General features: G+C 36.9%; 3 protein-coding genes across 4 annotated transcripts in view; 2 read left to right on the top strand and 1 right to left on the bottom strand.

Moving 5' to 3' along the window:
* Nucleotides 1–672: 672 nt before the first annotated feature.
* On the top strand, nucleotides 673–10,439 carry LOC117930072 (cullin-3B-like). Of its 2 annotated transcripts, XM_034850518.1 has the most exons (3): nucleotides 1,042–1,121; nucleotides 7,214–7,391; nucleotides 8,058–10,439. In XM_034850518.1, the coding sequence occupies exons 1-3, from the start codon at nucleotides 1,061–1,063 to the stop codon at nucleotides 10,096–10,098; spliced, it is 2,280 nt and encodes a 759-aa protein (XP_034706409.1). In that variant the 5' UTR covers nucleotides 1,042–1,060; the 3' UTR covers nucleotides 10,099–10,439. The 2 variants fall into 2 exon arrangements, with proteins under 2 accessions (XP_034706410.1, XP_034706409.1); XM_034850519.1 differs by lacking the exon at nucleotides 7,214–7,391 and having other exon boundaries at nucleotides 673–1,121.
* A 1,068-nt stretch (nucleotides 10,440–11,507) lies between these two features.
* LOC117930122 (thyroid adenoma-associated protein homolog) lies at nucleotides 11,508–20,830 on the top strand. The gene is made up of 4 exons (XM_034850593.1): nucleotides 11,508–15,018; nucleotides 15,316–15,587; nucleotides 16,636–17,232; nucleotides 18,290–20,830. Exons 1-4 carry the CDS (start codon nucleotides 11,665–11,667, stop codon nucleotides 20,736–20,738), a joined length of 6,672 nt encoding a protein of 2,223 aa, XP_034706484.1. The 5' UTR covers nucleotides 11,508–11,664; the 3' UTR covers nucleotides 20,739–20,830.
* Nucleotides 20,831–21,761: 931 nt separating this feature from the next.
* LOC117930804 (NAP1-related protein 2-like) overlaps nucleotides 21,762–24,165 on the bottom strand; it is a 14,937-nt gene continuing 12,533 nt past the window's right edge. Inside the window, exon 10 of the mRNA XM_034851539.1 lies at nucleotides 21,762–22,260. Within this exon, the coding sequence (XP_034707430.1) occupies nucleotides 22,201–22,260 (60 nt within the window). The 3' untranslated portion in view covers nucleotides 21,762–22,200. The remainder of the gene's footprint in view (nucleotides 22,261–24,165) is intronic.

The raw sequence follows: 24,165 nt of genomic DNA, 5'->3' as shown, positions 1-24,165 counted from the left end.
AATTCATTTTAAGATTAGTTCATTAATATAGATTATACTCAACGATAAATGAGTCTAGGATAGAGTTGACATCCTATAATAAAATCATAATAATTATTAAAAAAAATTATTAATTATGCAATTTGAAAATTCCCTCTCAACATTAATTTGCAGGTATATCAACATTCAAAATCAATTTCAAATATTTGATTAATATGAAAAATCAAGGTTTTGCATTTGAAATTCTTAATCCATGTTTTGATTTACATAGAGAGTCATTTTATAAATTGATGTCCATTTTTTATCACATAATTTTATAATAGGGTTTCTCGGGGGCACTGGAGGTTTACCCGATCATTAATTTTAGGGTCTCATAGGATTAGTCGAGATGCGTGTAAGCTGGCCCGACATTCAGGGTTATTAAAAAAATATTAGGGTTTCTCATATTTTTTTGGGTGTATAGTCCACAATCCCAATCATTGTATTGTGCAATTATTTATGAAAATACAAAGCCCAAGAGATAAGGAAGACAAAAAAGGAAGTAACCATAGAGAAGAAGAGAAGAATCTCTTTACTTTTTCTCATACATTGAAAAAAGGTATACACGAATATTATTAAATAATTTATATATTTATCTGCATGCTCAAAGTATAAATATCATCTCTTGAACTCCTTAATGAGCAAGTTTCGGGGGTTTTGAACTTTTGATTGTCTTTCTTCACATCATCCGATTTCTATCAGGGTTTGCATTTTTTATCGATTCGCCCCCGTTTTCAACAATTGTCTTCATCTAAGCCCCTGTTCCGTTATAATAGAAGACCTCTCCGCCTTCTCTAATCCGTTCATCCCCCAATCCAAGCCCACTGCTTAGGGTTTTTCCCCGGATTTCGTTTGCTGTCAACCAGGACCCGAATTTGGGTCTTGAGTTTCGGGTTCGAGTTGAAGATCCGTTTCGGGGGTTGTAACTCGTAAGCGGTGGAGATGAGTACTCAGAAGAAGAGGAATTTTCAGATAGAGGCGTTTAAGCACCGGGTTGTGGTGGATCCGAAGTATGCAGAGAAGACTTGGAAGATTCTGGAACATGCAATCCATGAGATATACAATCATAATGCCAGTGGGCTTAGTTTCGAAGAACTGTACAGGTTCGCTATTAAATATTGTTTTTGATCGAATATATAGTTTAATTTGTGTGTTTTTTTGTATTATTTAGATTGTTCATTTTGTCATTTTCTGTTAATTACTTCGGGATTTCATATGATTGGGGTTGTTTCCTTTTGTTGGTTTCTATTGATCCTTTTTTTTTCCTTATCTGTTATGCGAATTGATTAGTTTTTCAATTTCTGGGATACTATGATCATATGCTGATCATGATTGAATGAGTTTCTTTGCACGAGTGTTCTGTATGTTTCTCTATTTATTTGTTTTAACGATAATTACATCTTCTAAATCTGCAGATGTTGGCTTTAAGCTCTGTGCTTGCACTTATTTCTATATTTAGGATGGTTAAGAGTGTATAGTTCTGGCCAAAATAATGAACATGGAGATGAACGAATAATGACAAGAGCTGGGTTTTAGAATCTGTTGAATGTTATGCCTAACTTGAGTCAGCTTGTTTATCACTTATGGAGAATCCTTTCTTCTTCTCCACTAGAGCAACGAATGAATAGTACTCAAATATGATTAATTCATGGGATTGACCCAAAAGTATCCCATTGTGTGTTAAATAGCAGTTCTTGCAACTCGGCTAATGTTCCATGCTGGAGAAGTAGCAAATTGATATGGGATGCATTTGTATTACCTCCATAAATCGATCATTCGAAGAGATATGCCAGTATGGCTTCAGTGGATTTAGTAGGAATGAGATTCTATGGCCAATTAAGTATCTTAAGAGTCAAGCTTGCCTAACCGCATAAGTAGGACCAAGAGCTCAGGAAAAGCTATGACTTGTGAGCAGAGGGTGGCTATAGATGTATGGTAAATATACCCAATGGCAGAGGGATCTGATTCAATTTTGTTAACTCAAAAAAACTGAAGAGTGATGTCTAAAAAACTAGATGTGAGCAGAATTGGATCATGGAGCAAGTTGGGCATCAATGGACTCTTTCATGAGTATAACTGAGATGAGGATCTTGAGATTTTTTTTTTTCTTTTTTTGATAACTGAGGAACTTTCCACGACCAAGCCCTTAGGACTGAGATGAGGATCTTGAGATATGAATGGAAAAACTTAGAAAAGACAAAATCCTAAAAGAGCATATTTTGGAAAATTTAAAACTATGGTTGCAAGTTTATTTTCAAAGAAGTCCCTTTACTATTTACTCTCCAACCTCCATATGTATAGCAATATTAACATATGTGATAATGTTTTGGGAATTATGAGCTTTGAATCATATAAACTATGATATTAGTATTATAATTCTCATCATAAGAGTTACTAATATCATAATCCTGATCACAAATGGATAATTTGGAAGGAACGAAATCAAAGAACTTTTGAAGGGGAACAACGCACTATCCAAGCCCTAAAAGATTCCTTCATAATTAATTTGTATATGTGGTCTTGAGGGCTCCTTTTAGGAGACGGGCAAGAAGGCCCAACCTCTTTGTTAGATTTTATAGAATGGGCAGGCTCTTGTTTTTAAAGTGGGTTTGTAGCTACTATAACTGGTTTTTTGTTTCTCATTTGTATACTCCCGGTATACTATATTTGCCACTTTAGTTTGGCATCCTTTTTATAGTTATTAATATACAGACTATTATTTGCCTATAAAAAATAAAAATAAAAATCTTGATCACAAATATTAAAAATGATGTACAAGTTTACAACAAATTCCAATTAAAAGAAATGAATTATATCCAAATAAAACAAATGTTGGAGTTGCTCATCAACATGTGAAACTGTTTACTTTATTTTTTTGATAGGTAAATAAGAGCTTGTATTAGAAACGCCTAGAAGCGGCGAAACAGCACACACAAAGTATAAAAATAAACGCCCAAGAAACTAGGCATGAAACTGTTTACTTTATAAAATTACAATCTTATAAGAGTTCAATTTGAGAAAACTCAAAGGAAACAGTTTTCAACGGGAACCAGTTTTCTTGCTCCATTTGTTATCTCTTATTTATGTCTAGTTTGGGACAACTTTTATTTTTTTAGCTTTAGCTAGAAGTTAAAGTTTAAGTTGAAGCCATAATTTGAAGGGTTAATCTTGATGCTTCTAAAGTTTTACCAAATGTAAACTGCTTTTTTGCCTAAGGTAAAAGGAAGATTCCGTGAGAAGCAATATTGTCTTTGCTTCTTTATTAAGCATTTTTTCGAGGTAGAAATACTTTTATTAAAATTACCCAAAAATAGATAAAAGCTTTTATTGAACTTAAAAAAAGCTTTTGGCTTTTAAAAGGCCAATCCAAATAATCTTAGTATCTTGAAAACTCAAGTAAGATGCTATTGTTCTTCTTATCAAATGCACTTATGTAATGTCCTTATATCTTTTACTACTTATAAATTTATTATATTATTTTTTGGCAGAAAAATTGTATGTTGCACATGCATAATCAATCATGGACAACGTATGGTCCTCTAAATACACCCTAGCCCAATTCACAAATGTATGAAAAAAAAAAAAAAATTGTTTTAAAGCTGGGTCGAACCATTCAATATCATTGACCACTCTTTCATTTCTTTCCTTCCATAAGGTCCATATTAAGCATAGGGGGGCAACCCTCCATGCTTTCTCCCTTTGCTTGCTCACAAAGGCTCCATGCCGACTTAGCAAATTCCTTTTAATTGAAGAGTGCAAGACCCACTGCACACCAAAAAAAGAGAAAATCAAACTCCAAAGCATTGTAGCCTTCTTACAAAAAAGAATCAAGTGGTCACTGGTTTCCTCTTTCTCTTTGCACAAGTAACACCTATTTGGCATATTCCATCCCCTTGCTCACACAAGGTTTTTTGTCTTTCTTTTCACCTAGCTTCTTGGGTGATGTTTGTATATTTCGTGTGTACAGCTTTCGCTGCCTCTAGGCGTTTCTAATACAAGCTCTTATTTGCCTATCAAAAAAAAAATAAAAACAATGCTACTCTCTTATAGTATTTTCTACAAAGATTTTTTTCCCTCTTTTTGGTAAGAAAATTAGGCAAGTGTATATTTTTTTTTAATAGATGAACAGAAAATCTATTAAAGGCGTTTAACAAAAAAGGGGCATACCCTATGTACACTAAGGGATATGCAAGAGGCCTTGAAGAAAGAAAGTACACACTCATATCTCAATAAAAAATAGTAAACTATATCTTATAACTCTTGTTATCCACAATTTAGACTATCTATGAAGTCCAACAATTTACATAGTTCTATTGATAGACACATAACAGAAAATGGGGGACAACCCTAGCACATAAGAGTATACAAAGGGCCTTTAATGACTAAAGGAAAAGAAATTCATGTAGAAGGCAAGATATAATGCCACAGTGATCTCATTGTTAAAATAAATAAATAATAAAGAAGACTATGAAAGAGATGAAAGAGTCAAAGTATAAACTAAAAAATATATGATATTATATTAATTTCATACGTATAGAAATTTCAAAGAATCTGTAAAGATATTAATTTTTCTTGATGTCACAAATAGGGATACAAGAATAAGATCGGTTGCTGGAATGAGGAGGTATTTCAGATAGACTGGTTTCAGGAAAGGGAATTATTTACTCTCCATGTTGCAGTTCCCTCTGGTCTGTTCCTGGGTTGGGTTAGGGGAGCATCCATTTGCCTTCGTGGGTCCAAATGCACTCACAAGGCTCACCATAAAAATAAGACCAATAGAGACTTAAGAAGGGACCATTTGAGCTGCAGGTAGCAATACTCCTAGAAAGGACTGTAGATTGGGTTTTAACCTAATTAAGACTAGAAGGACCTCATTACATTGGATAGTGATTTTGAGAGGTTGGACGTGATCGTGTTCTTTGACTGTTATCAAAATCTTACCTATCAAAAAAAAAACAAAAACAAACAAAAAAAAAACCTTCTCTTTCAAAATCTTGTCAAAGCCCTACAACCCAAAGAAAAGCTGGTGCTGAAAAGGAACCAGCCCAGCCTCTGTAAGAAAGCTTTGTTTGCTTCATGGGCACTGCCTATTCACTTAGACAATGCTCTGAAGATGAAAGGGTGCAGCTGAATGGGCTAGTCAACCCTTTTTCTTGCTGTTTAAGAACCCAACAAGACATGAACTGCAAGAGGCAGAGCTCGAAGGAACGAGACATCTATTACACAAATTACTTGCTGGTTCTGACCACCATAGATTCAAGGTTCACTGTTGGGCCAATTGATTAAAGATTTTTCTTACCCAAGCGGTTTTACTTAAAGCAAGTAAACAAGTTCCCTTGTAAGTGACATCACTTTTCGTTACTCCTTTCCAAAGAAGGTTGCTCATCCAGTCCAAATAAAAATGGGACATACCATTTTGTCTATTGGGGAAGCATTCTGGGGAAACTATTAGGAGAATTGATCATTTTCCATATGTATGTGTGTGTATATGCATACATTATTTTTTGATAGGCATGTATATGCATACATTATGCATAGAAGGCTCTTATAACATAGGAAAAAAATTAAAATTAGAAGCCATGGACACAGGAAATGATACAACTTTTGTTCTTCTCACTTTAGTGCCCTTGCATTTTACGTAAAAAAAAATTATCATGAGAACAACATATGCATTTCTGGCAGTCTGCTCAGGTAAGACGGCTGCTCAAAAAACTGAACCGAATCAGACCTATTGCTGGTCGACTGTCAACCAGTAAAACTGGCTGGTCCAGTCCAGCACATTGGATAAATGCTAGATGTTGTCCTACGAAACACATTTGACGATCCATGGAGATAGATGACTTGTGCGAGTTATGAACATTTAATTGTATTCTAATGATCCATGGAGCCAGAGTTGGCCTTTGTGAGTTTGGAGAATATAGGTGCCTCTTTACTACCTTGACAAGAAAGGATAACTAAGGTGGTCGATCTCCTTCTACTTAGTTCTCATAGGATCTGTATCAGAAAGTCAACCTGTTCATCTTGGAGGAGTAAGGTGATCAGGTCCTTTTCCTTTGTGTTTGCCCTAATCTTATCCACTTCTCATGGGCTGTCACGAAGTTCAAGCTTCTACACAGTTAGGCTACAGACCTTCCTTTAGTGTAGGTAGGAGATGAAGGCATGGGATGTAGGGGGATCATGTCATCATTCAAGTCTTCAGGATCACGCACTTTATGAAAAATGGCATTTGATGATTAGTCACCATGTTCTTGAGAACCTACAAGTGATGCTATTGTACATGGCTATTTTTCTAGACTATGTGGCATAGTGAAAGAGACACCAACATGATATAATTCTTCAGCTAGCTCATTCAGTGATCATGCACTTCTACGTTCTCATGTTGTAACTTGTAAGACCACTATAATATAGTCACAAAGAATGAAATAAACTAGATTAAATATAGAAAAGGCATAACCTGACTTCTTATTTGTTGTTATGAGGTATGTGTGTGTTACTTTAAGATATGGTTGATACCTGGTTTTGATTTAAATTGATAACATTTATTTTTGTGTGTGTGGTTTTTTTTTTCCTTCTTTTACACTTCTTCTGTTACATGGACTTGAACTTGAAACCTCTCTTATCCCTACCCCAACCTCTTGCCACTTGAGTTAGGCTTCATGGGTGAGAAGTGAGAACGTCATCATATTCCTCTTTTTCCAAAATTTGGGAGCATTTGAAGTCAACGGCATTTATGGCCCTAGATTTTCTGATACCTTTGGAGATGTGCCCACTATTAACAATAGTCATTATTTGAATGTATAAGAAATACAAAAGTAAGAAAGGAAAAGATGTAATAACTGTGGAAAAGAGGAAAATATTATATGCATTAAAAACAAAATTACTTAAAGATTTACTCAAATTGTGGATACCAGCTCCTTAAAGCCTATCTAGAAAAAGAAAAAGATCAGCTAAAACCTTAAAGTTTCTAGAGTTTCTTCTTTGCCTCTTTTTTTTATAGGGTTTACATTTCTTCCAATTTGCCCCATTCTCGTCAATTCTATTCATTTCTACATATAATATGTTATAATGAGATCCCCAAATCTCATCTGATCAAACCACAGATTAGCCTCTCTCAGACTTGGTTCATTGCAAATGTCTACCTGGTTTTTGGGTTTGAATTTTCGGGTTTGAGGCATATCCATTTCGGGCCTGGTAGGTGTTTTAGAACTGGAGAAGATGAGTGCTCCAAAGAGGAATTTTCAAATAGGACCATTGAAGCGCCAGATCGTGATGGATCCAAATTATGCAGACAAGACTTGGAAGATTCTGGAGGAGGGGATCCATGAAATATACAATTGTAACATCAGTGGGCTTAGTTTCGAAGAGCTCTATAGGTCTGTTTCTTTTCATTTTGCTACTTAGTGTTAATGTTATTTTCTTTTAAACAAATATAACATAACTTTGTTTTGGGGATTTTCATTTCTTTGGAATTGCTACATTTTTTGTTATCTTCCGTTTCTCTTTTTGTGTGTCTGAGTTTGCGCAAATGTGTGCATCTCTTAGTACAAAGTTTTTACTATTATGTTAATTAATATTTGCAATTAAAGTCCATGAAAATATTGTGTGATTGGATTTTGATAATTATTAATTGAGTGATATTTTACATTAATTTTTTTATAGTTATGAATAAATATCCTACATTGAAGGAGAAATGTAAAGGGAAAGAACAAGGATTCCTTTTTTTTTTTTTTTGAAATATGTATATTGTTCCCTATGGTTACTCATTGTAATTTATGTGTTGGTATGATAGGTCACTTTTCCTTTTAGCAATTCCTTTTAATTTCTCTCTTCTGCTTTGCTTTTTAAAATAATTATGTACTTACAAATAAGCAGTCATGTTTTAGCAAGCAAAACTATATTCTATCCAATGTTCGATAATGTAACACCAAAACAAATATTTTTGTCTATTTTTGATTATTTGTGAATTGCCCACCCGTGAACTGCTACTTTTGTTTCTTAAAAGTTATACTTTTGATGTTTATGTACCTTGTGTACATTAGGAATGCTTACAATATGGTGCTGCACAAATTTGGAGAGAAACTCTACTCTGGACTAGTTTCAACTATGACTCATCATTTGGAAGTTATATCAAAATCGATTGAAGCTGCTCAAGGAGGATTGTTTTTGGAAGAACTGAATAGGAAATGGGCAGACCATAACAAGGCATTGCAAATGATCCGAGACATATTGATGTACATGGACAGGACTTTCATTCCAAGTACTCACAAGACCCCAGTTCATGAACTTGGTTTGAATTTGTGGAGGGACAATATCATCCATTCTGCCAAAATCCAGACAAGGCTTCAAGATACGCTTCTTGATCTCGTGCTGAGAGAGAGGACTGGTGAGGTAATAAATAGAGGCTTGATGAGGAATGTTATAAAGATGCTAATGGATTTAGGTTCTTCTGTTTATCAAGATGACTTTGAGAAACATTTTCTTGAGGTCTCAGCTGATTTTTACCGTGCAGAGTCTCAGCAGTTCATTGAGTGCTGTGATTGTGGTGAATATTTGAAGAAAGCTGAGAGACGTTTAAATGAAGAAATGGAGAGAGTGTCCCATTACTTGGATGCCAAAAGTGAAGCCAAGATAACTAGTGTTGTGGAAAAGGAGATGGTTGAAAGTCACATGCAGAGACTAGTCCATATGGAGAACTCAGGTTTGATTAATATGCTTGTGGATGACAAATATGAAGATTTGGGAAGGATGTATAGCTTGTTTCGCAGGGTGCCTAATGGGCTATTTATAATAAGAGATGTCATGACTTCCCACATCAGGAGTACTGGTAAGCAGCTTGTTACTGATCCAGAAAGGTTAAAGGATCCTGTAGACTTTGTACAGCGACTCTTGGATGAGAAGGATAAAAATGATAAGATAATCAATTTGGCATTTAATAATGACAAGACATTTCAGAATGCTTTAAATTCCTCTTTTGAGTACTTCATTAATTTGAATTCTCGCTCCCCGGAATTTATTTCTTTGTTCGTGGATGACAAGCTTCGGAAAGGACTGAAGGGGGTCAGTGAGGAGGATGTGGAAATTGTTCTAGACAAGGTGATGATGCTTTTCCGATACCTCCAAGAGAAAGATGTGTTTGAGAAATACTACAAGCAACACTTGGCAAAGAGGCTTCTGTCAGGAAAAACTGTCTCTGATGATGCTGAGAGAAGTCTGATAGTTAAGCTCAAAACAGAATGTGGATATCAGTTTACTTCAAAATTAGAAGGCATGTTTACTGACATGAAGACATCGGAGGACACAATGCAGGGTTTCTATGCAAGCTCATTTGCTGAAACAGGGGATGGCCCTACACTTGCTGTCCAGGTTCTCACCACAGGGTCTTGGCCAACTCAGCCAAGTGCTACGTGTAACCTTCCAGCAGAAATCCTGGGAGTGTGTGAGAAGTTTCGAGGCTATTATCTTGGGACCCACACTGGGAGGAGATTGTCTTGGCAAACAAATATGGGTACGGCTGATTTGAAGGCAACATTTGGCAGGGGCCAGAAGCATGAACTGAATGTTTCCACACATCAGATGTGTGCTCTGATGCTGTTCAATAATGCTGATCGCTTGAGTTATAAAGAAATAGAGCAAGCTACAGAGATCCCTGCCTCAGACTTGAAGAGGTGCCTGCAGTCTATGGCCTGTGTTAAGGGAAAGAATATTCTCAGGAAGGAGCCCATGAGTAAGGACATAGCTGAGGATGATGCATTTTTTGTCAATGACAAGTTCTCAAGCAAGTTTTACAAGGTGAAGATAGGTACTGTAGTTGCACAAAGAGAGTCTGAACCAGAAAATCAAGAGACTAGGCAGAGAGTGGAGGAGGACAGGAAGCCCCAGATTGAGGCTGCAATAGTGAGAATCATGAAGTCTAGGCGGGTGCTAGATCACAACAATATTGTGGCCGAGGTCACAAAGCAGCTGCAGTCAAGGTTTCTGCCCAGCCCTGTTTTGATTAAGAAGCGAATAGAGTCCCTTATTGAGCGGGAGTTTCTAGAGAGGGACAAAGTGGACAGGAAATTATATCGATATCTTGCTTGAAGAAATGAGTTGCGTTGCGTGATTGTTTCATTCTGGTCAATGCTTGACAAGGCTTTTGCTTTGGAACCATATCCTCCTTTCTTGTAAGCTATAAAGTTATCGAGTAATTGCAGGCTTAGTTGGTTTTAAAGAAAACTTACCATCACATTTGGAGCCTGTGTTGTTTTATTCATTCTGGTTTAAATGCCCCATTTTGATTTTCCCCTACCTATTGATAGATCCAAAGGTTTGCTTGTTCTTTAGCAGTACCATCATATGTAATAGAAGGTCAAAGTTAGCTAGAAATTCTTAACAACTGAAGCTTTCAATGGTCTGAAAAGTGGTTTTTAGTATCTTTTCCCTGCCTTTTAGTATTCAATATATTTTTTCCTCAGTTGTAAAGTGGTGAAAATACATGGTTATTATCTTGGTTTTTGAGAGATTTGGATCTTCAAAGCTTACTGATCAGAGCTATGTTTCCTGGCAGACGCCGATGGCTACATTCTTGAAGATGGGTTCAGGCCTGAATGGATAATCTCTGAAGAGTTAAGAATTTGAAGATGAGATATCCTAGCAAACCAAACAAGATATACAGGATGTTTAGGAGTTGGAGATAAGATATTGGAGGAAACCAAACAAACAAATTAGAGAAGCTCAATGCCATGCCAAATTTGTTTGCTATCCTCCAATTCTCACCTTCATCCTCAACAAAATGAATCCGAAAAACTCTTCAAAACACTCTGTTTAGCTGTTCAGAAGTCATGGATGAGACATTGGAGGAAACCAAACTCTGCAAGATTATGTCCATTATGTCCATTAAGTTTGGCATCCTCCAATTCTCACCCTCAACTTAAACAAATGAATGCATCTTTGAGAGAAGTGATGTGGAGAGAAGGTACAAGGTGAGATGTTGGAGGAAACTGAACCCGTTGTATTGGCATCAGACAAACCCTAATAGGGTTGAGTTACCTACAACACTCACTTTCATCACTTTCTCTTCTAAGAGTCCATACAATCTAGGCTATGGAGAAATAGCCGAGTATTTATAGGCATACAACAAGAGGAGAACGCACGTTTTCTTCACTAGAGAACATGAATTATACATGCTTGTTTCATGAACATAAAAAAAATGCTTGATATAAATGATCACTTTGGGAAGAAATTAGTTGTTTTTATTTATTAATCTTTATTTTTTATTTTTTATGCAATGTTAGTCTAGGACAAAATTTTGGTTACCGTGGTAAGTGTTTATCAAGAGGAAAATTGAAAAATAATCATTAAATTTTATGTTTGAGAATTATATTCTAAAAGTATTTTAATTAAAAATAAGAATAATTATAATATTTTTAAATTTGTAAGTGGAGAATTGTACGAGAAGGTAATGGAGAGAAAAGCCCAGCGGCGGCCTAGACCTTAAACCTCAAGTGGCAAAGCCGCAATTTCTTTAACAATTTTTTTTTTTCTTTGCAGGTGTTGCCCTAACGGGCCCAACCTGAATAAGCTTGAAAAACCCTAGAAAAAACCCTTAGAACCCTGCAATTAGTCACTGTTTTCAGGTCAAATTTTATTTCTAGCAGAGATTGAAGCATGTCGGCGAAATGGCGAGCTTTGCAGCATCGCCATCGCTACACTTACAGCGCTGTCGTCTTCTCCCAATCTTACGTAGAGTCTCTAAACTCTTCCACTTCAGGAATCGTTCCTGAATTGAATCGACTTATTTCTCTCAATTCCATTTACGCTCAAGTCGATCACGCGAAGCAAGTGGCTTCTGCATTTACCGATTTGCTACTGAACTGTACAGATGAGGCTTTGATTTCCGAGGCCGCGAGGCTTTACTTGGAAATCTTATTCCTGGAAAACTCGCTTCCGCTGCATCGGACTTTAATTTCGGTTCTTGCGAAAACCCGAAACTTTCAGTCTGTGATTCGGAACTGTTTTCGATCGCTTTGTGATGAGTACTGTGGATTGCGCAGTGAAGGGAGGGGGAAAAGGTTTTGCGTCTCGCGTGTGGCGTTGTCGATGATGAGTTCGCCGAAGTTGGGATATTTGGTGGAGATTGTGGAGGAGTGCGTGGTTTTGGTGGCTTTGGATATTGTGTTTGGTCTGAACGGCGTCGTTTCGGAGACGAACGGGTGGTCTCGGCCTTCGCCCATTGTTATGGAGCAGTGCCAGGAGGCCTTGTCTTGTATGTATTATTTGCTTCAGCGTTTTCCGTCGAAGTTCAGTGATTCAAGTGGTTGTGTTGGAGAATCGAGTGTTCTGGAGATGATTGTGACTGCTATATTGAGCATTTTAAAATCCTTGGCATTTTCCAGGGATTGTTTTGTTGCTGCAGGTGTCGCCTTTTGTGCGGCTTTGCAAGCTTGTCTGAGTCCTGAAGAGGTTGGTTTGTTTATCATGGAAGGTATATTCTACCAAACCAATTGTTATTCTGCTAACTCTGGTCAAAGTAAATTTGGGGATGTGATTTTGAAGGTTCCATACAAAGGAGATGTCTACACCGAAATTTGTAATTTTGCGGTATTGAGCAGACTCTGCTTGATAAGAGGAATTCTTACTGCAGTTTCAAGAACAGTTTTGACTAGTCAATTTGTTGTTTCTAGGAATGATTTGAATGGGTTTGATTCTCAAGGAATTAGCAATAGCTCTGTTCAGACTATATTGTATGATGGAATTTTGCCTGAGTTATGTAACTACTGTGAAAATCCCACTGATAGCCATTTTAACTTTCATGCATTAACTGTGATGCAGATCTGTCTGCAACAGATAAAAACCTCAATGTCAGCTAACCTTGCCAGTGTATCAGAAAACTATGATCTGATCCCAGAGGACATGGGGACCCGGATACTGAGAATTATATGGAATAATTTGGAAGATCCTCTAAGTCAAACCGTTAAGCAAGTTCATCTGATTTTTGATCTCTTCTTGGACATTCGGTCCTCTCTCCATTGGGCAGAGGATAATGAGAGAATTAAGCCTTTCCTTTGCAGAATTGCAACAGATCTTCTCCGCATGGGGCCACGTTGTAAGGGAAGATATGTTCCTTTAGCTTCTCTCACCAAGAGGTTGGGAGCAAAGACTCTCCTTGGTATGAGTCCTGACCTGCTATTTGAAACAGTACATGCATACATTGATGATGATGTGTGCTGTGCTGCCACTTCATTCTTGAAGTGTTTCTTTGAGCACTTACGTGATGAGTGTTGGAGTAGTGATGGTATTGAAGGAGGTTATGCAATTTATAGAGGGCATTGCTTGTCCCCCCTTTTGTGTGGACTTGCTTCTGGGGTTTCAAAGCTTCGCACAAATTTGAACACTTATGCTTTGCCAGTTTTACTTGAAATTGATGTGGATAGCATATTTCCTATGCTTGCATTTGTTTCAGTTGGGCAGAGTGAGGAGGAGGCTAGAATGGTTTATCCTGAGCTAAGTTCTACAAACATGGCTCTAGGAGTTGAACAACAAGTGGCTGTTTTGGTCTCCTTGCTCAAGGTATCTCGTTCACTTGCTTTGATTGAAGGCGACATTGATTGGTGGAATAATTATTCAATATGTGAAGAAGATGATGGGATGGAAACAGAAAGTATTGATCTTTATGCTCTTGCCTGCATAAAGGGGATGAAGGTTAAAGTCCAGGTAGAGTGGCTAACTCTAGCATTGACCCATGTTGATGAGTCACTCCGAATAGATGCGGCAGAGTCACTCTTCTTAAATCCCAAGACTTCCAGTCTGCCTTCCCATTTAGAACTCAGTTTGTTGAAAGAAGCAGTGCCTTTGAACATGAGATCTTGCTCAACAGCTTTCCAGATGAAGTGGGCCAGCTTGTTTAGAAAGTTTTTTGCTCGGGTTCGAACAGCCTTGGAAAGACAATTTAAGCAGGGGAGTTGGCAACCCATTTCACACTGCAACAAGAATGGAGTATTTCCATATAAGGGAACTGAGGAAGCTGTTGTAAGTAGAGCTGAGGATCTATTTCATTTTATGAAGTGGTTGAGTAGCTTTTTATTTTTCTCATGCTATCCTTCTGCTCCATATGAGAGAAAAATAATGGCCATGGAGCTTATCCTGATAATGCTTAATGTCTGGACGGTTATTCCTCCTTCACAAGGAAAGTGTGGTGCTATTTCTCCTGAAAGCTGTGTTTATCCTTACAATAAAGGATTTACGTTGCCTGATTCAACTTTGCTGTTAGTTGGATCGATAATTGATAGTTGGGATCGCCTGAGAGAAAATTCTTTTCGCATACTGCTGCATTTTCCTACACCTCTTCCTGGCATTTCAAGTGAAGAGATGGTCAAGGAAGTAATTATATGGGCTAAAAAATTAATTTGCAGCCCACGTGTTAGAGAAAGTGATGCTGGAGCTTTGGCATTACGTCTTATATTTAGAAAGTACGTGTTGGAGCTTGGGTGGAACGTCCAAGCTTCAGTCAACGTTGTCTCTTTTTATTCAGAGTCTGAACTGATAAATGGCAATCATCAAATTTATGAATATAGATTTCCTGTGATAGAATATATAAAATCACTGATTGATTGGTTGCATGTTGCTGTAGAGGAGGGAGAGAAGGATCTTTCTGAAGCATGCAGGAACAGTTTTGTTCATGGCATATTGCTTACTCTTCGTTATACCTTTGAGGAATTGGATTGGAATTCTAATGTTGTCTTGTTCAGTATTTCTGAGATGAGGCATGTATTAGAGAAGCTGTTGGAGTTGGTTGTGCGAATAACCTCATTGGCACTTTGGGTGGTTTCTGCAGATGCTTGGTATCTGCCTGAGGACATGGATGATATGGTTGATGATGATACATTTCTAGCGGAGGTTCCCACTGACATGGATGTACCCTCTTCTTCATCAGAACATGATGCTAAAACTTCAAAGCTTGTCCAGGATATCAGACCACCAGAACAGATTGTTATGGTTGGTTGCTGGCTTGCTATGAAAGAGGTACCCCCCTTATTTCCTTTTTGCTAAGGTACAGTTTATTCATTGAAATGTTAATATCATCATCATCCTTCTCTTGTGCTGATAGTTTGGCTGCAAGTTGAAGGATTGATCCTCTGAAAATGGATTTGCCGCTATTTATAGTTCTAATGTCAGTTATGTAGATCAACAAAATCTTATATTCAATCTATATATTGCCAAGCCTGTTAAGTGTCTTTTATGGTATTAATAACACTGAACATTACTGAGCGACTGATTTTTCTTTCTTTATTTATTTTTGTTTTTTTGTTTCATTTTCAGGTGAGTCTTCTTTTGGGAACCATCATAAGAAAAATTCCTTTACCAAGTAACATTCCTTCAGATAAATCAAAGGCTGGAGACCACTTTGCTGATGCTTCTGATGTCCCATCAATGACTACATCTGATGTAATGCTTGATTTGAAACAACTCGAAACAATTGGGAAACACTTCTTGGAAGTGCTTCTGAAAATGAAGCACAATGGTGCAATTGATAAGACAAGGGCTGGATTTACAGCTCTTTGCAACCGTTTACTTTGTTCAAATGATCCAAGGTATGTTTCATTTCACTCCCTTTGTGATTTACTGCATTTGGTTTTATATTTGATTTCTTGCTTTAGATGAAATGCCTCTTTTGAAAGACAATTTAAAGCTTCTCACTCTTTTTGGTTTTATGCCATGATCCATCAAACAAGATTGCTTTCTGTTAAAAACATAATGACAGTTTTCTTAGAGAAAATTACACTTACCTAACCTGAAGTTTCTTCATTACATTGTGAACTAGAATTATTCACTGATGTAGATCTTAAACCCCCCTTTTGCTACTTGAACATTACATCCAAAATTCTGGTATCACTAAAATTTTGTGTTGAAACTGAACATGCCCTTATTTGACACAATAAAAGGGGGAGCAATAAAAGGGCATTACGGTTTTATTACTTTGTACAAAGTTCAAGAATTGTATAAGCTTCCTTTTGTAGTAGTACTTTAGTATAGGCCTATGAAATTGTTTAAAACGTGAGGTAAATATGATTTGCCCTTATGTTTAAGAGGGTTTAGAACATCAAAATTTTTTGGCGCTCATGCATAAAGAGGTGGTACATATCCTTTTCACCTTTGTGTTAAAATTTATACATATTTGTATAGAGATCTATGCTATGGAGTTCTTGACTAGAAGGAAGCGTATATAAACAAATAAAGAGACAGGTGATGAAAAATTATCTTCTGTGTTCTTCTATGGAATCAAACCTCCCTCCTCCATGATGTGGCATTCACGTGCTATTGCCGTAGTTTTCTTGCAAGAAAGAGGGACTACTAGTTTCGTAGTTGCAGGTTTCCATCGATGACTATTTTATGGAGGCTTTGCATGGCTATAGGGAATCATTTGATTAATTCTGTTGGTTTTGAGGTTCAACCTAATTGTGGGCATTTTCTTTTTCTAAAATTTCAACTAAAATTTATCAAGATATTTGCACAATTTTAAGTGGTATAGAGCTTACAGACAAGTACTCATTTTCCCCATATCAGGGGAGTAATTATTTGTAGAAAGAATTGCACATTTTAAAAACACTTTTTCTAAGTTCCAGGATTTTTTTTTTTCAGGCTTTGTAGGCTGACTGAAAATTGGATGGAGCAGCTGATGGAGAAAACTACAGCCAAGGGACAAATAGTGGATGATTTATTGAGGAGAAGTGCAGGAATTCCTGCTGCATTTATGGCCCTTTTTCTCTCTGAGCCAGAAGGTACACCAAAAAAGCTCCTCCCACACTCATTACGGTGGTTAATAGATGTAGCTAGCCAGTCCCTGCTGGATCCAACTGAAGCCAATAGCACAACCAGTGACTTGTGGAAGAGCTTATCAACAAAATCAACTCAAGCAACTGCGGCTGCATTACAGCTTGAGATGGATGTGAGTCAGAAGGCCTCAAAGACCAGAGATGAGGGTGTAATTCCTACTGTACATGCATTCAATGTCCTTAGAGCTGCTTTCAATGATACCAACCTTGCAACAGATACCTCAGGCTTCTCTGCTGAGGCTCTGATTATCTCAATCCGGTCTTTCTCTTCTCCATATTGGGAGGTGAGGAACAGTGCTTGTCTTGCTTATACTGCTTTGGTCCGACGCATGATTGGATTCCTCAATGTGCAAAAACGAGAATCTGCTAGACGTGCGTTGACTGGGCTTGAATTTTTTCACAGGTATTGCTTTACAATTTAAATTGATCACATCTCCTATATTGCATTTTAAAATTTTTTTGCATGGCTTTAGATTTCCATTTACTTCTAGAAATTCACACCGAGGATTTTGCTTAATTCTAATGATTCATCAAACTTAGGATTTCTGATCCTTCTCATGTACTTTTTATCCATTTTTAGTACATATTTCTTTTCCCAAAAAAACAAATGATTCATCAAACTTCCATAAATTTCCAAATATTGTAGCCCCAGGAAATAATCTGAGCTCAGTAAAACCTTCCATTCTTTTTTAATTTGTCAGAGTTATTGTTCTTCATCCAAAACCTAAATGCTGGCAAGAAAGGGGTGGGGTGGTGACCTTGTGTCATGTTCATGATTTTGCTTTATGGTCATCTGAAAATTGCTGTTTATTTTAAATCATTCTAATCTTTTGCATCTGTTCAGATACCTGCATGCTTGGCTTCTCATGTTCTCAATGAGAACTCCAAAGGAAATTAAAAAATAAAAATAAGAAAAAGAAAGAAAGAAAATTAAAACCACTCTCCATAAAGCCATTGTCACAGGTTTGGGGCTGCTTGGAAATTGTTCTCAAAATAGTTTTTTAACTTAAAAAACATGTTCAATAAATTTTTGACTGCACAATTTTTTGAGAATTTTTCTATAAGTAGGGTGTTTGTGAAAATAAATTTAAGGTTGTTTTAGATGTTTTTATAGAGTATTCTATTAAACAATGGAAAATATAGAGAACACTTAAAAAAGTTTACATTGTGTATAAATTCCCAATACCTTTACAAAGAATAAACTAAGAAAATTGTCTTTCATATTTGGGTTCTGAATAGAATTTTGTTTTTGCAAACAATCGAGAACTATTTTTTAAGAATAGGTGTTTAAGACCCCCTCTAAGAGAGCTTGGTCCATCACTCTTATGAGGTTTTATTCTGATAAAACTATTATTGTCGGGTCTTTGCTTATTGTGGAGTCTTGCTATTTGTGTTGAGAATTGAGATACAATAATATGCTTCCTCTTAGTAACTATTAACTGAATCTTTCTTGCCTGAAGGTATCCCTCATTGCATCCGTTCCTATTCAATGAACTGAAAGTTGCGACTGACTTGCTTACGGATGTGTCTTCTGAACATTCAGAATCCAACTTGGCAAAGGTTGTTCACCCAAGTCTTTGTCCTATGCTAATTCTTTTATCCAGGCTCAAACCCTCAACAATTACAAGTGAAACTGGAGATGCCCTGGACCCTTTTCTGTTCATGCCATTCATCAGGAGGTGCTCGACCCAAAGCAATCTACGTGTTCGAGTTCTTGCATCAAGAGCTTTAACAGGCTTGGTATCTAATGAAAAACTGCCAGTGGTCCTGCTCGCTATTGCCTCAGAGCTGCCCTGTACAAAGGAACAAATGAAGGATACTCGATCTAGCTCATTCAACACAAGCAATGGAACCCACCTCTCTTCTTTCAATTCCATTCATGGAATGCTGCTGCAATTAAGTTCTCTTCTTGATACCAATTGCAGGAATCTAGCTGATTTCTCTAAGAAAGACCAGATTCTTGGTGACTTGATTCAAGTCTTAGTGATGTGTTCATGGATAGGAAGCCCCAGATTGTGCCCATGCCCCATTCTCAATGGCTCTTTCTTAAGAGTGCTCGATCAGATGCTCAGCATTGCAAGAATTTGCCAGATGGGCAAAAACTTTGGCATCATTTGCAACTTCCTTTGGGAGTTATCTTCAGAATGCTTAGATATAGAATCTTCTCACAAGCCCTCGTATTATGATCCAACTGCAGTGGAGCTTTACAAACAAGCAGCTGTTTCGTATTTCGGTTGCGTATTTCAAGCATCTAAAGAAGAAGGTGAAGAAGTTTTTCAGATATCGCATAGATTTTCTCCACCTACCTCAAATTTGGTGCAGACGCCTAAGATGGACAGCGCTTTTGCAAAACTTCCAGAAAGGCTGGTCCTCTCAATGTCCAGCCCATCATATGAAGTTCGACATGCAACAATGAAGTGGCTTCTTCAGTTCTTAAAATCGACAGGTTCAGTTAGAGAATCCAATGATCAATCCAGTGATGGTGTTATGATTATCCATAAATGGGCCAAGACTAATCTTCAGGCAACATTGATGAAGCTGTTAACTGTGGAGAACCACCATAAATGCACGAATTACATTCTGAGGATCCTTTTCACCTGGAACTTGCTGCAGTTTCAGAAACTCAGCGACCAAAAATGCCCGGAGACAGTTTACATTGGTGGTATGAATTGTGATTCTGTGTTCCAGTTCTGGGATAAGTTGGTTTCTTTATACGAGCTTGCTAGACATACAAAGACTCGGGAAGCACTCATTTGCTGCATGGGAATATGTGTAAAGCGGTTTGCCGGTTTGTTTACAAGTTATGTTCTTTCTGAGGTAGAGAAGAAGAATGCCATTGACTGCAAAACTGATGAATTAGAGAAATGGACCCACTTGTATGAATGTATTAGCTACTTTGTGAGCCTAATTAAACAACTTAGTGCTGCATCTGAGCCAGTAAACATGCGCAAGGCAGCTGCGGAATCCATGGTAGTGTCAGGTCTGCTGGAACAAGCTGAACTTATTGGTTCTTCTGTTGTCTGCAATCACATGCCATCTGAAAGCCCACGCTCTTGTTTTGAACCTAATGAAGCTATCAACATGTTTGCTGATGAAATACTTGACATATGGTTTGCATGTATAAGGCTCCTGGAGGATGAGGATGTTGGACTTAGGCAGAGGCTTGCCATGGATGTCCAGAAGTGTTTTGCTTCCAGCAGATTTGGAAAAGGCTTTCTGGCTAGTGTGGTACCATCCCAGGTAGAGAAGGTGATTGAATCATGTTTTGAGTTTCTGTCTTTGGTCTTTGGTCACTGGATCGGTTACTTTGATTATCTTATGCGCTGGGTTTATAGTGCGGGAACTTGTGTGGTATCTGGAGGAGATCTAGTCAGACTCGTTTTTGACAAGGAGATAGACAATCACCATGAAGAAAAACTACTTATATGCCAGATTTGTTGTTCCCATCTGGAAAAGCTTCTGGTTTCGAAACCCTTGGCAAACCTCTACAACAAAGCTTGGCTCAATGAATTTTTACAGCATTGGAGGATGAGATTTTGCCAACAGTTGGTGTCCTTTGCCAATGACCATGTCAGGAAACAGCGGGGAGTCAGTTGGGTTGGCGGCGTGGGTAACCACAAGGATGCATTTCTGCCGCTGTATGCAAATATGCTTGGCTTCCATGCCCTCTCAAATTGCGTTTTCATTAGAGGAGGAATCACGGACGGTGGGTCTCTGCTATCTGATGTTGTCAAAGTAGGAGAAACTATTGATCCGTTTCTCAGGAACCCTTTAATTCAGAACCTGTATTTGTTAGTGGTTAAATCACATGAGAGAATGGTGAGTGCGAGTACCGACCATTTGATCCCCAAATCCAGTGGAGATGACTCCATATGGGAAGGTTTTGACCCCTATTTTCTAATTAGGTAATATATGATTTGTATACTAGCTGCAAAATTAATTTCATAGTATTACCATCGGTTTTGTACCAACTTTCCTGTATTACACTACTTGTTGTCCTACATCTCTCTGATTAACTTGTTCTAGATGGAGCAGATCCTTTCATCCCAAACCTCGCACCTATCATTTGATTACTTTCCCTCCCATGATCCAAGCCCACCCCGTCTATTTAATTTTTGGTTATTATTTTAAGATTCTAATTATATTAAAATAAATATAATTTATAAACAAATAAATTAATTTTCATAAGTTATTTTATCTATTTTCTTATGAGCAGTAAACTTTTATATATATATATATATATATATTTAAATACCTTATAAAACGAAAAAAAATAAAAAACAAATTAAATATCTTTTTATTAAGAGTGCATTTAATAATAATTTTAAAAAAATATTTATAATATTTATAATATTTTAAAAATAAAAATTTTCAAATGATAGACAAACTAAAAACACTTTTAAAAATGTATTTGAATTTTAGAAAATGTTTTTACTATTTCTAATACTTGAATGATAAAAATTTTATCTTAGAAATATTAAAAACACTTTTTAAAATCACTACCAAACAATTCCAAATCTGACCCAAATTTTAAAAAAAAATTCTCACACAATCTTATTCCATTTAGGTTTTGTTTAAGCTTCTTCCTACTTGTCTTATTAGGGATAAAACCAAGCTTAAAGTAGGTCAAAAGGCTTTGGTATGCATTGTCGTCCAACGTCTGTGTTTTTGAAAGACATTAGCAAACTAGGGCATCTAAGAAATTCCTTCAAAAATTTCATTTCCATATCGATTCACATCAATTTTTCCAGGGTAGAAAAATTTGAAAGAAAAACAAAGGATCATAAAAAATGATAACGGAAAATCAGAATTGGGTACCATTTGAGGCATTAAATGATCATATATCATTGACAATTGCAACGAAAGACTCAGGCCTAACGAGGTTGACAAGATTGCCAATGGGTTTAACATAAAATTCTTACATTCTTACAGTAAATAAACAGATCGATGAACCTTTTTGTTAGCAGAAGTTTGGGCGGAGATGAATCTCAGAGTTGAGAGCACAACCCGTAACTGAAACATTCAATGGCAGAAACAAAATGCAGTAACTGCATATGCCTTTTGCTTCATGAGCCAAATCTTTCCTTCTATATATTTAAGAAACCAGAAGAAAGGGAAAATTGGCAGGTGTAAAGATGCATGGATGAGCAGAAAGAGAGGCTCGAGATAAACAACTCAACCAAAAGACTGATAAATAACCATGGCAGCAGTCTGTTTTAGCTACAAGATGGCTACCATAAAAAAAGAGTTTAAATTGTCTTTCCTTGAACTAAAATGTCTATGATAACTGGAAATTTTGCTTCACATTTCTCCGACCAAAACCTGTGACAGCAACTGAAAAGAAAAAGGCAGTTTAAGGAGTTCAGCTGTCTTACTCATTACCTGCTTCGTCCTCGTCATCTGGCTCCTCGTCCTCATCATCTCCCCTTTCCTGTTTAACAGACATTATGCAGGAGTTAGAACTACTGGATGGATAAAAGCATTTGGCAATCCATTAAAATTGGTTGTAAAGCATGAAATCAGAGAGCTTTCCATAACCCAAAAAGGAGATGCTGATCACCATCATGGTGGGCAGATGCTAAATGGTAAAGTAATGACAGGGTAGCACATGTCAAGCAAGATGATGCACAACAGATTTTAAGGAGGCTATTGGGATTAAGTCATGTCTCGAGATAAAATTGGGTGAAACGCCAAGCCTTATATCACATTGAGGAAGAAGTTGAGAGATGAGTGAACAGCTATGAGCATAGACAATGAGCATTTCAAAGAACCCTCCTCCAGGCCCAAACTCTGAACCTTGGAAAATTTCTGAGTAGAAATCCTCTAGTTTGGCATATCCTACTACCCAAACCCCTTCTCCCAAACTCTTCCATTTACATAAAGGCATGAACTTGAGCTCTAGTGGGAGGAAACACTTTTCTATTTTCAAAAAATGGATATCTTACTGAGTTTTTTTCCAAAGAATGGGATAAATGAATAAATATTTGAAAGAAAAAAGGTCAAATAAAAAATAAATAAAAAACATAAGTTCCTTCCTGAGCAAATGATTAGAAAGAATTGAAACACTAATATTTAAAATAAGAATGATACTATGCTAGTCTCAAGCACCAAAAATTGTGTTGCTGTATGTTTTGTCAAGGTTCCTGTGATTGACACAAGCATCTGTGATTTACATGGCATAAAAAACTTTTCACTAGAAGGCATTGGGAAATGATGCTAAATCTAATGTTCAAAGGCAAGAGAAGACCATATTTTTACAAGGCATATTGATAGTAACAGACACTTCCCTTTATCTTAACCAAAAGGCCAAGAAAGGTATTTTTTATGGTGCATATTCAACAGAAGGAAGAGTGTGCACAGTCCTAATTGGAGCCTCTTGTTCCCTAAAAATATACCATCCATAAAAATGAGGTGAATGTAACAGGAGTGAGGCTTAAAACAAAAGACAGGCAAGGTTTAGGCCACAAAGACAACAGTTTCTTCATTTCTGTGTACAAAATTAGTTAAGAAAAAGGCAGCGATAAGATTCACACTCTTATGAGTTACAAAAGAGAGGACTCTGCGAGATGCATTTAAAAACTAATGGTTTCATGATCAAGGACAACAATGATAATGCAATGGGCGATGGTGATGATTCTAGCTGTAGCGGTTGCAGCAGCTTGGTGATAACTTTTACAAGTGGCACAGGCAGGATCACAAAGGGGAAGGGGACTGGAAGAGGAAAAAACAGAATTGACCACTTCACCTCAAGAATTTAGAAGTGACAATCTAAGATACTTGTGTGACTAAACATCCAGAAAGCCAGCAAAGCCAGTAGTGAAAAAATGGGCCGAGTTAGTGTAGGAGAGGGTAAGTTAATGAAATTCTAGTTAAAAAAGGAGAATGTATGGGGTTGTATAAGAGATGGATGCTGTTTCATATAACATTCTCAAAAAAGGAATAAACAGTGCATATAGAAGACCGGTGTACTAGCACAAACCTCTGTAGCATTTTTCTTATATGATAACATAAAATTGTTATTAAAGAAATTTCAAAAAATTGAAATTACCATAGACTAAAGAACTCAATTTAGGAAGCAGTGAGATGTATGAAATTTGGGAGTCAGTTTAAATGAAATTTAAATTCTTACTTGTTTTGATCTACAACATAGAAAAGGTCTGATTCTATTGAAAAATCCATTTTGGCAAATGACAACTCTTAGTGTTCAGGAGTTGAATTTGTTCTCCAATGAAAGAAAACAGACAATCAGCCCTTTCAAATGTGATGTACTATTGATTTTTTATGATTTAGTGTCTCCAAGAGACAGAAAAGATCTCATTGTAGACATAAAAAAATA

Source organism: Vitis riparia, chromosome 14 (assembly GCF_004353265.1).
Source record: "Vitis riparia cultivar Riparia Gloire de Montpellier isolate 1030 chromosome 14, EGFV_Vit.rip_1.0, whole genome shotgun sequence".
Lineage (NCBI taxonomy): Eukaryota > Viridiplantae > Streptophyta > Magnoliopsida > Vitales > Vitaceae > Vitis > Vitis riparia.
Note: the sequence above shows the minus strand (reverse complement) of the source record. Positions and strands in the feature narration are given on the sequence as shown.

Coding starts and splice junctions, on each gene's coding strand:
- LOC117930072 (XM_034850518.1), top strand. CDS start 1,061: ATGCAATCCATGAGATATACAATCATAATGCCAGTGGGCTTAGTTTCG. Junction 1,122..7,213: donor AGTTTCGAAGAACTGTACAG/GTTCGCTATTAA, acceptor CGGGCCTGGTAG/GTGTTTTAGAACTGGAGAAG. Junction 7,392..8,057: donor AGTTTCGAAGAGCTCTATAG/GTCTGTTTCTTT, acceptor TGTGTACATTAG/GAATGCTTACAATATGGTGC.
- LOC117930122 (XM_034850593.1), top strand. CDS start 11,665: ATGTCGGCGAAATGGCGAGCTTTGCAGCATCGCCATCGCTACACTTAC. Junction 15,019..15,315: donor GCTGGCTTGCTATGAAAGAG/GTACCCCCCTTA, acceptor TTTCATTTTCAG/GTGAGTCTTCTTTTGGGAAC. Junction 17,233..18,289: donor GGGCTTGAATTTTTTCACAG/GTATTGCTTTAC, acceptor TCTTGCCTGAAG/GTATCCCTCATTGCATCCGT.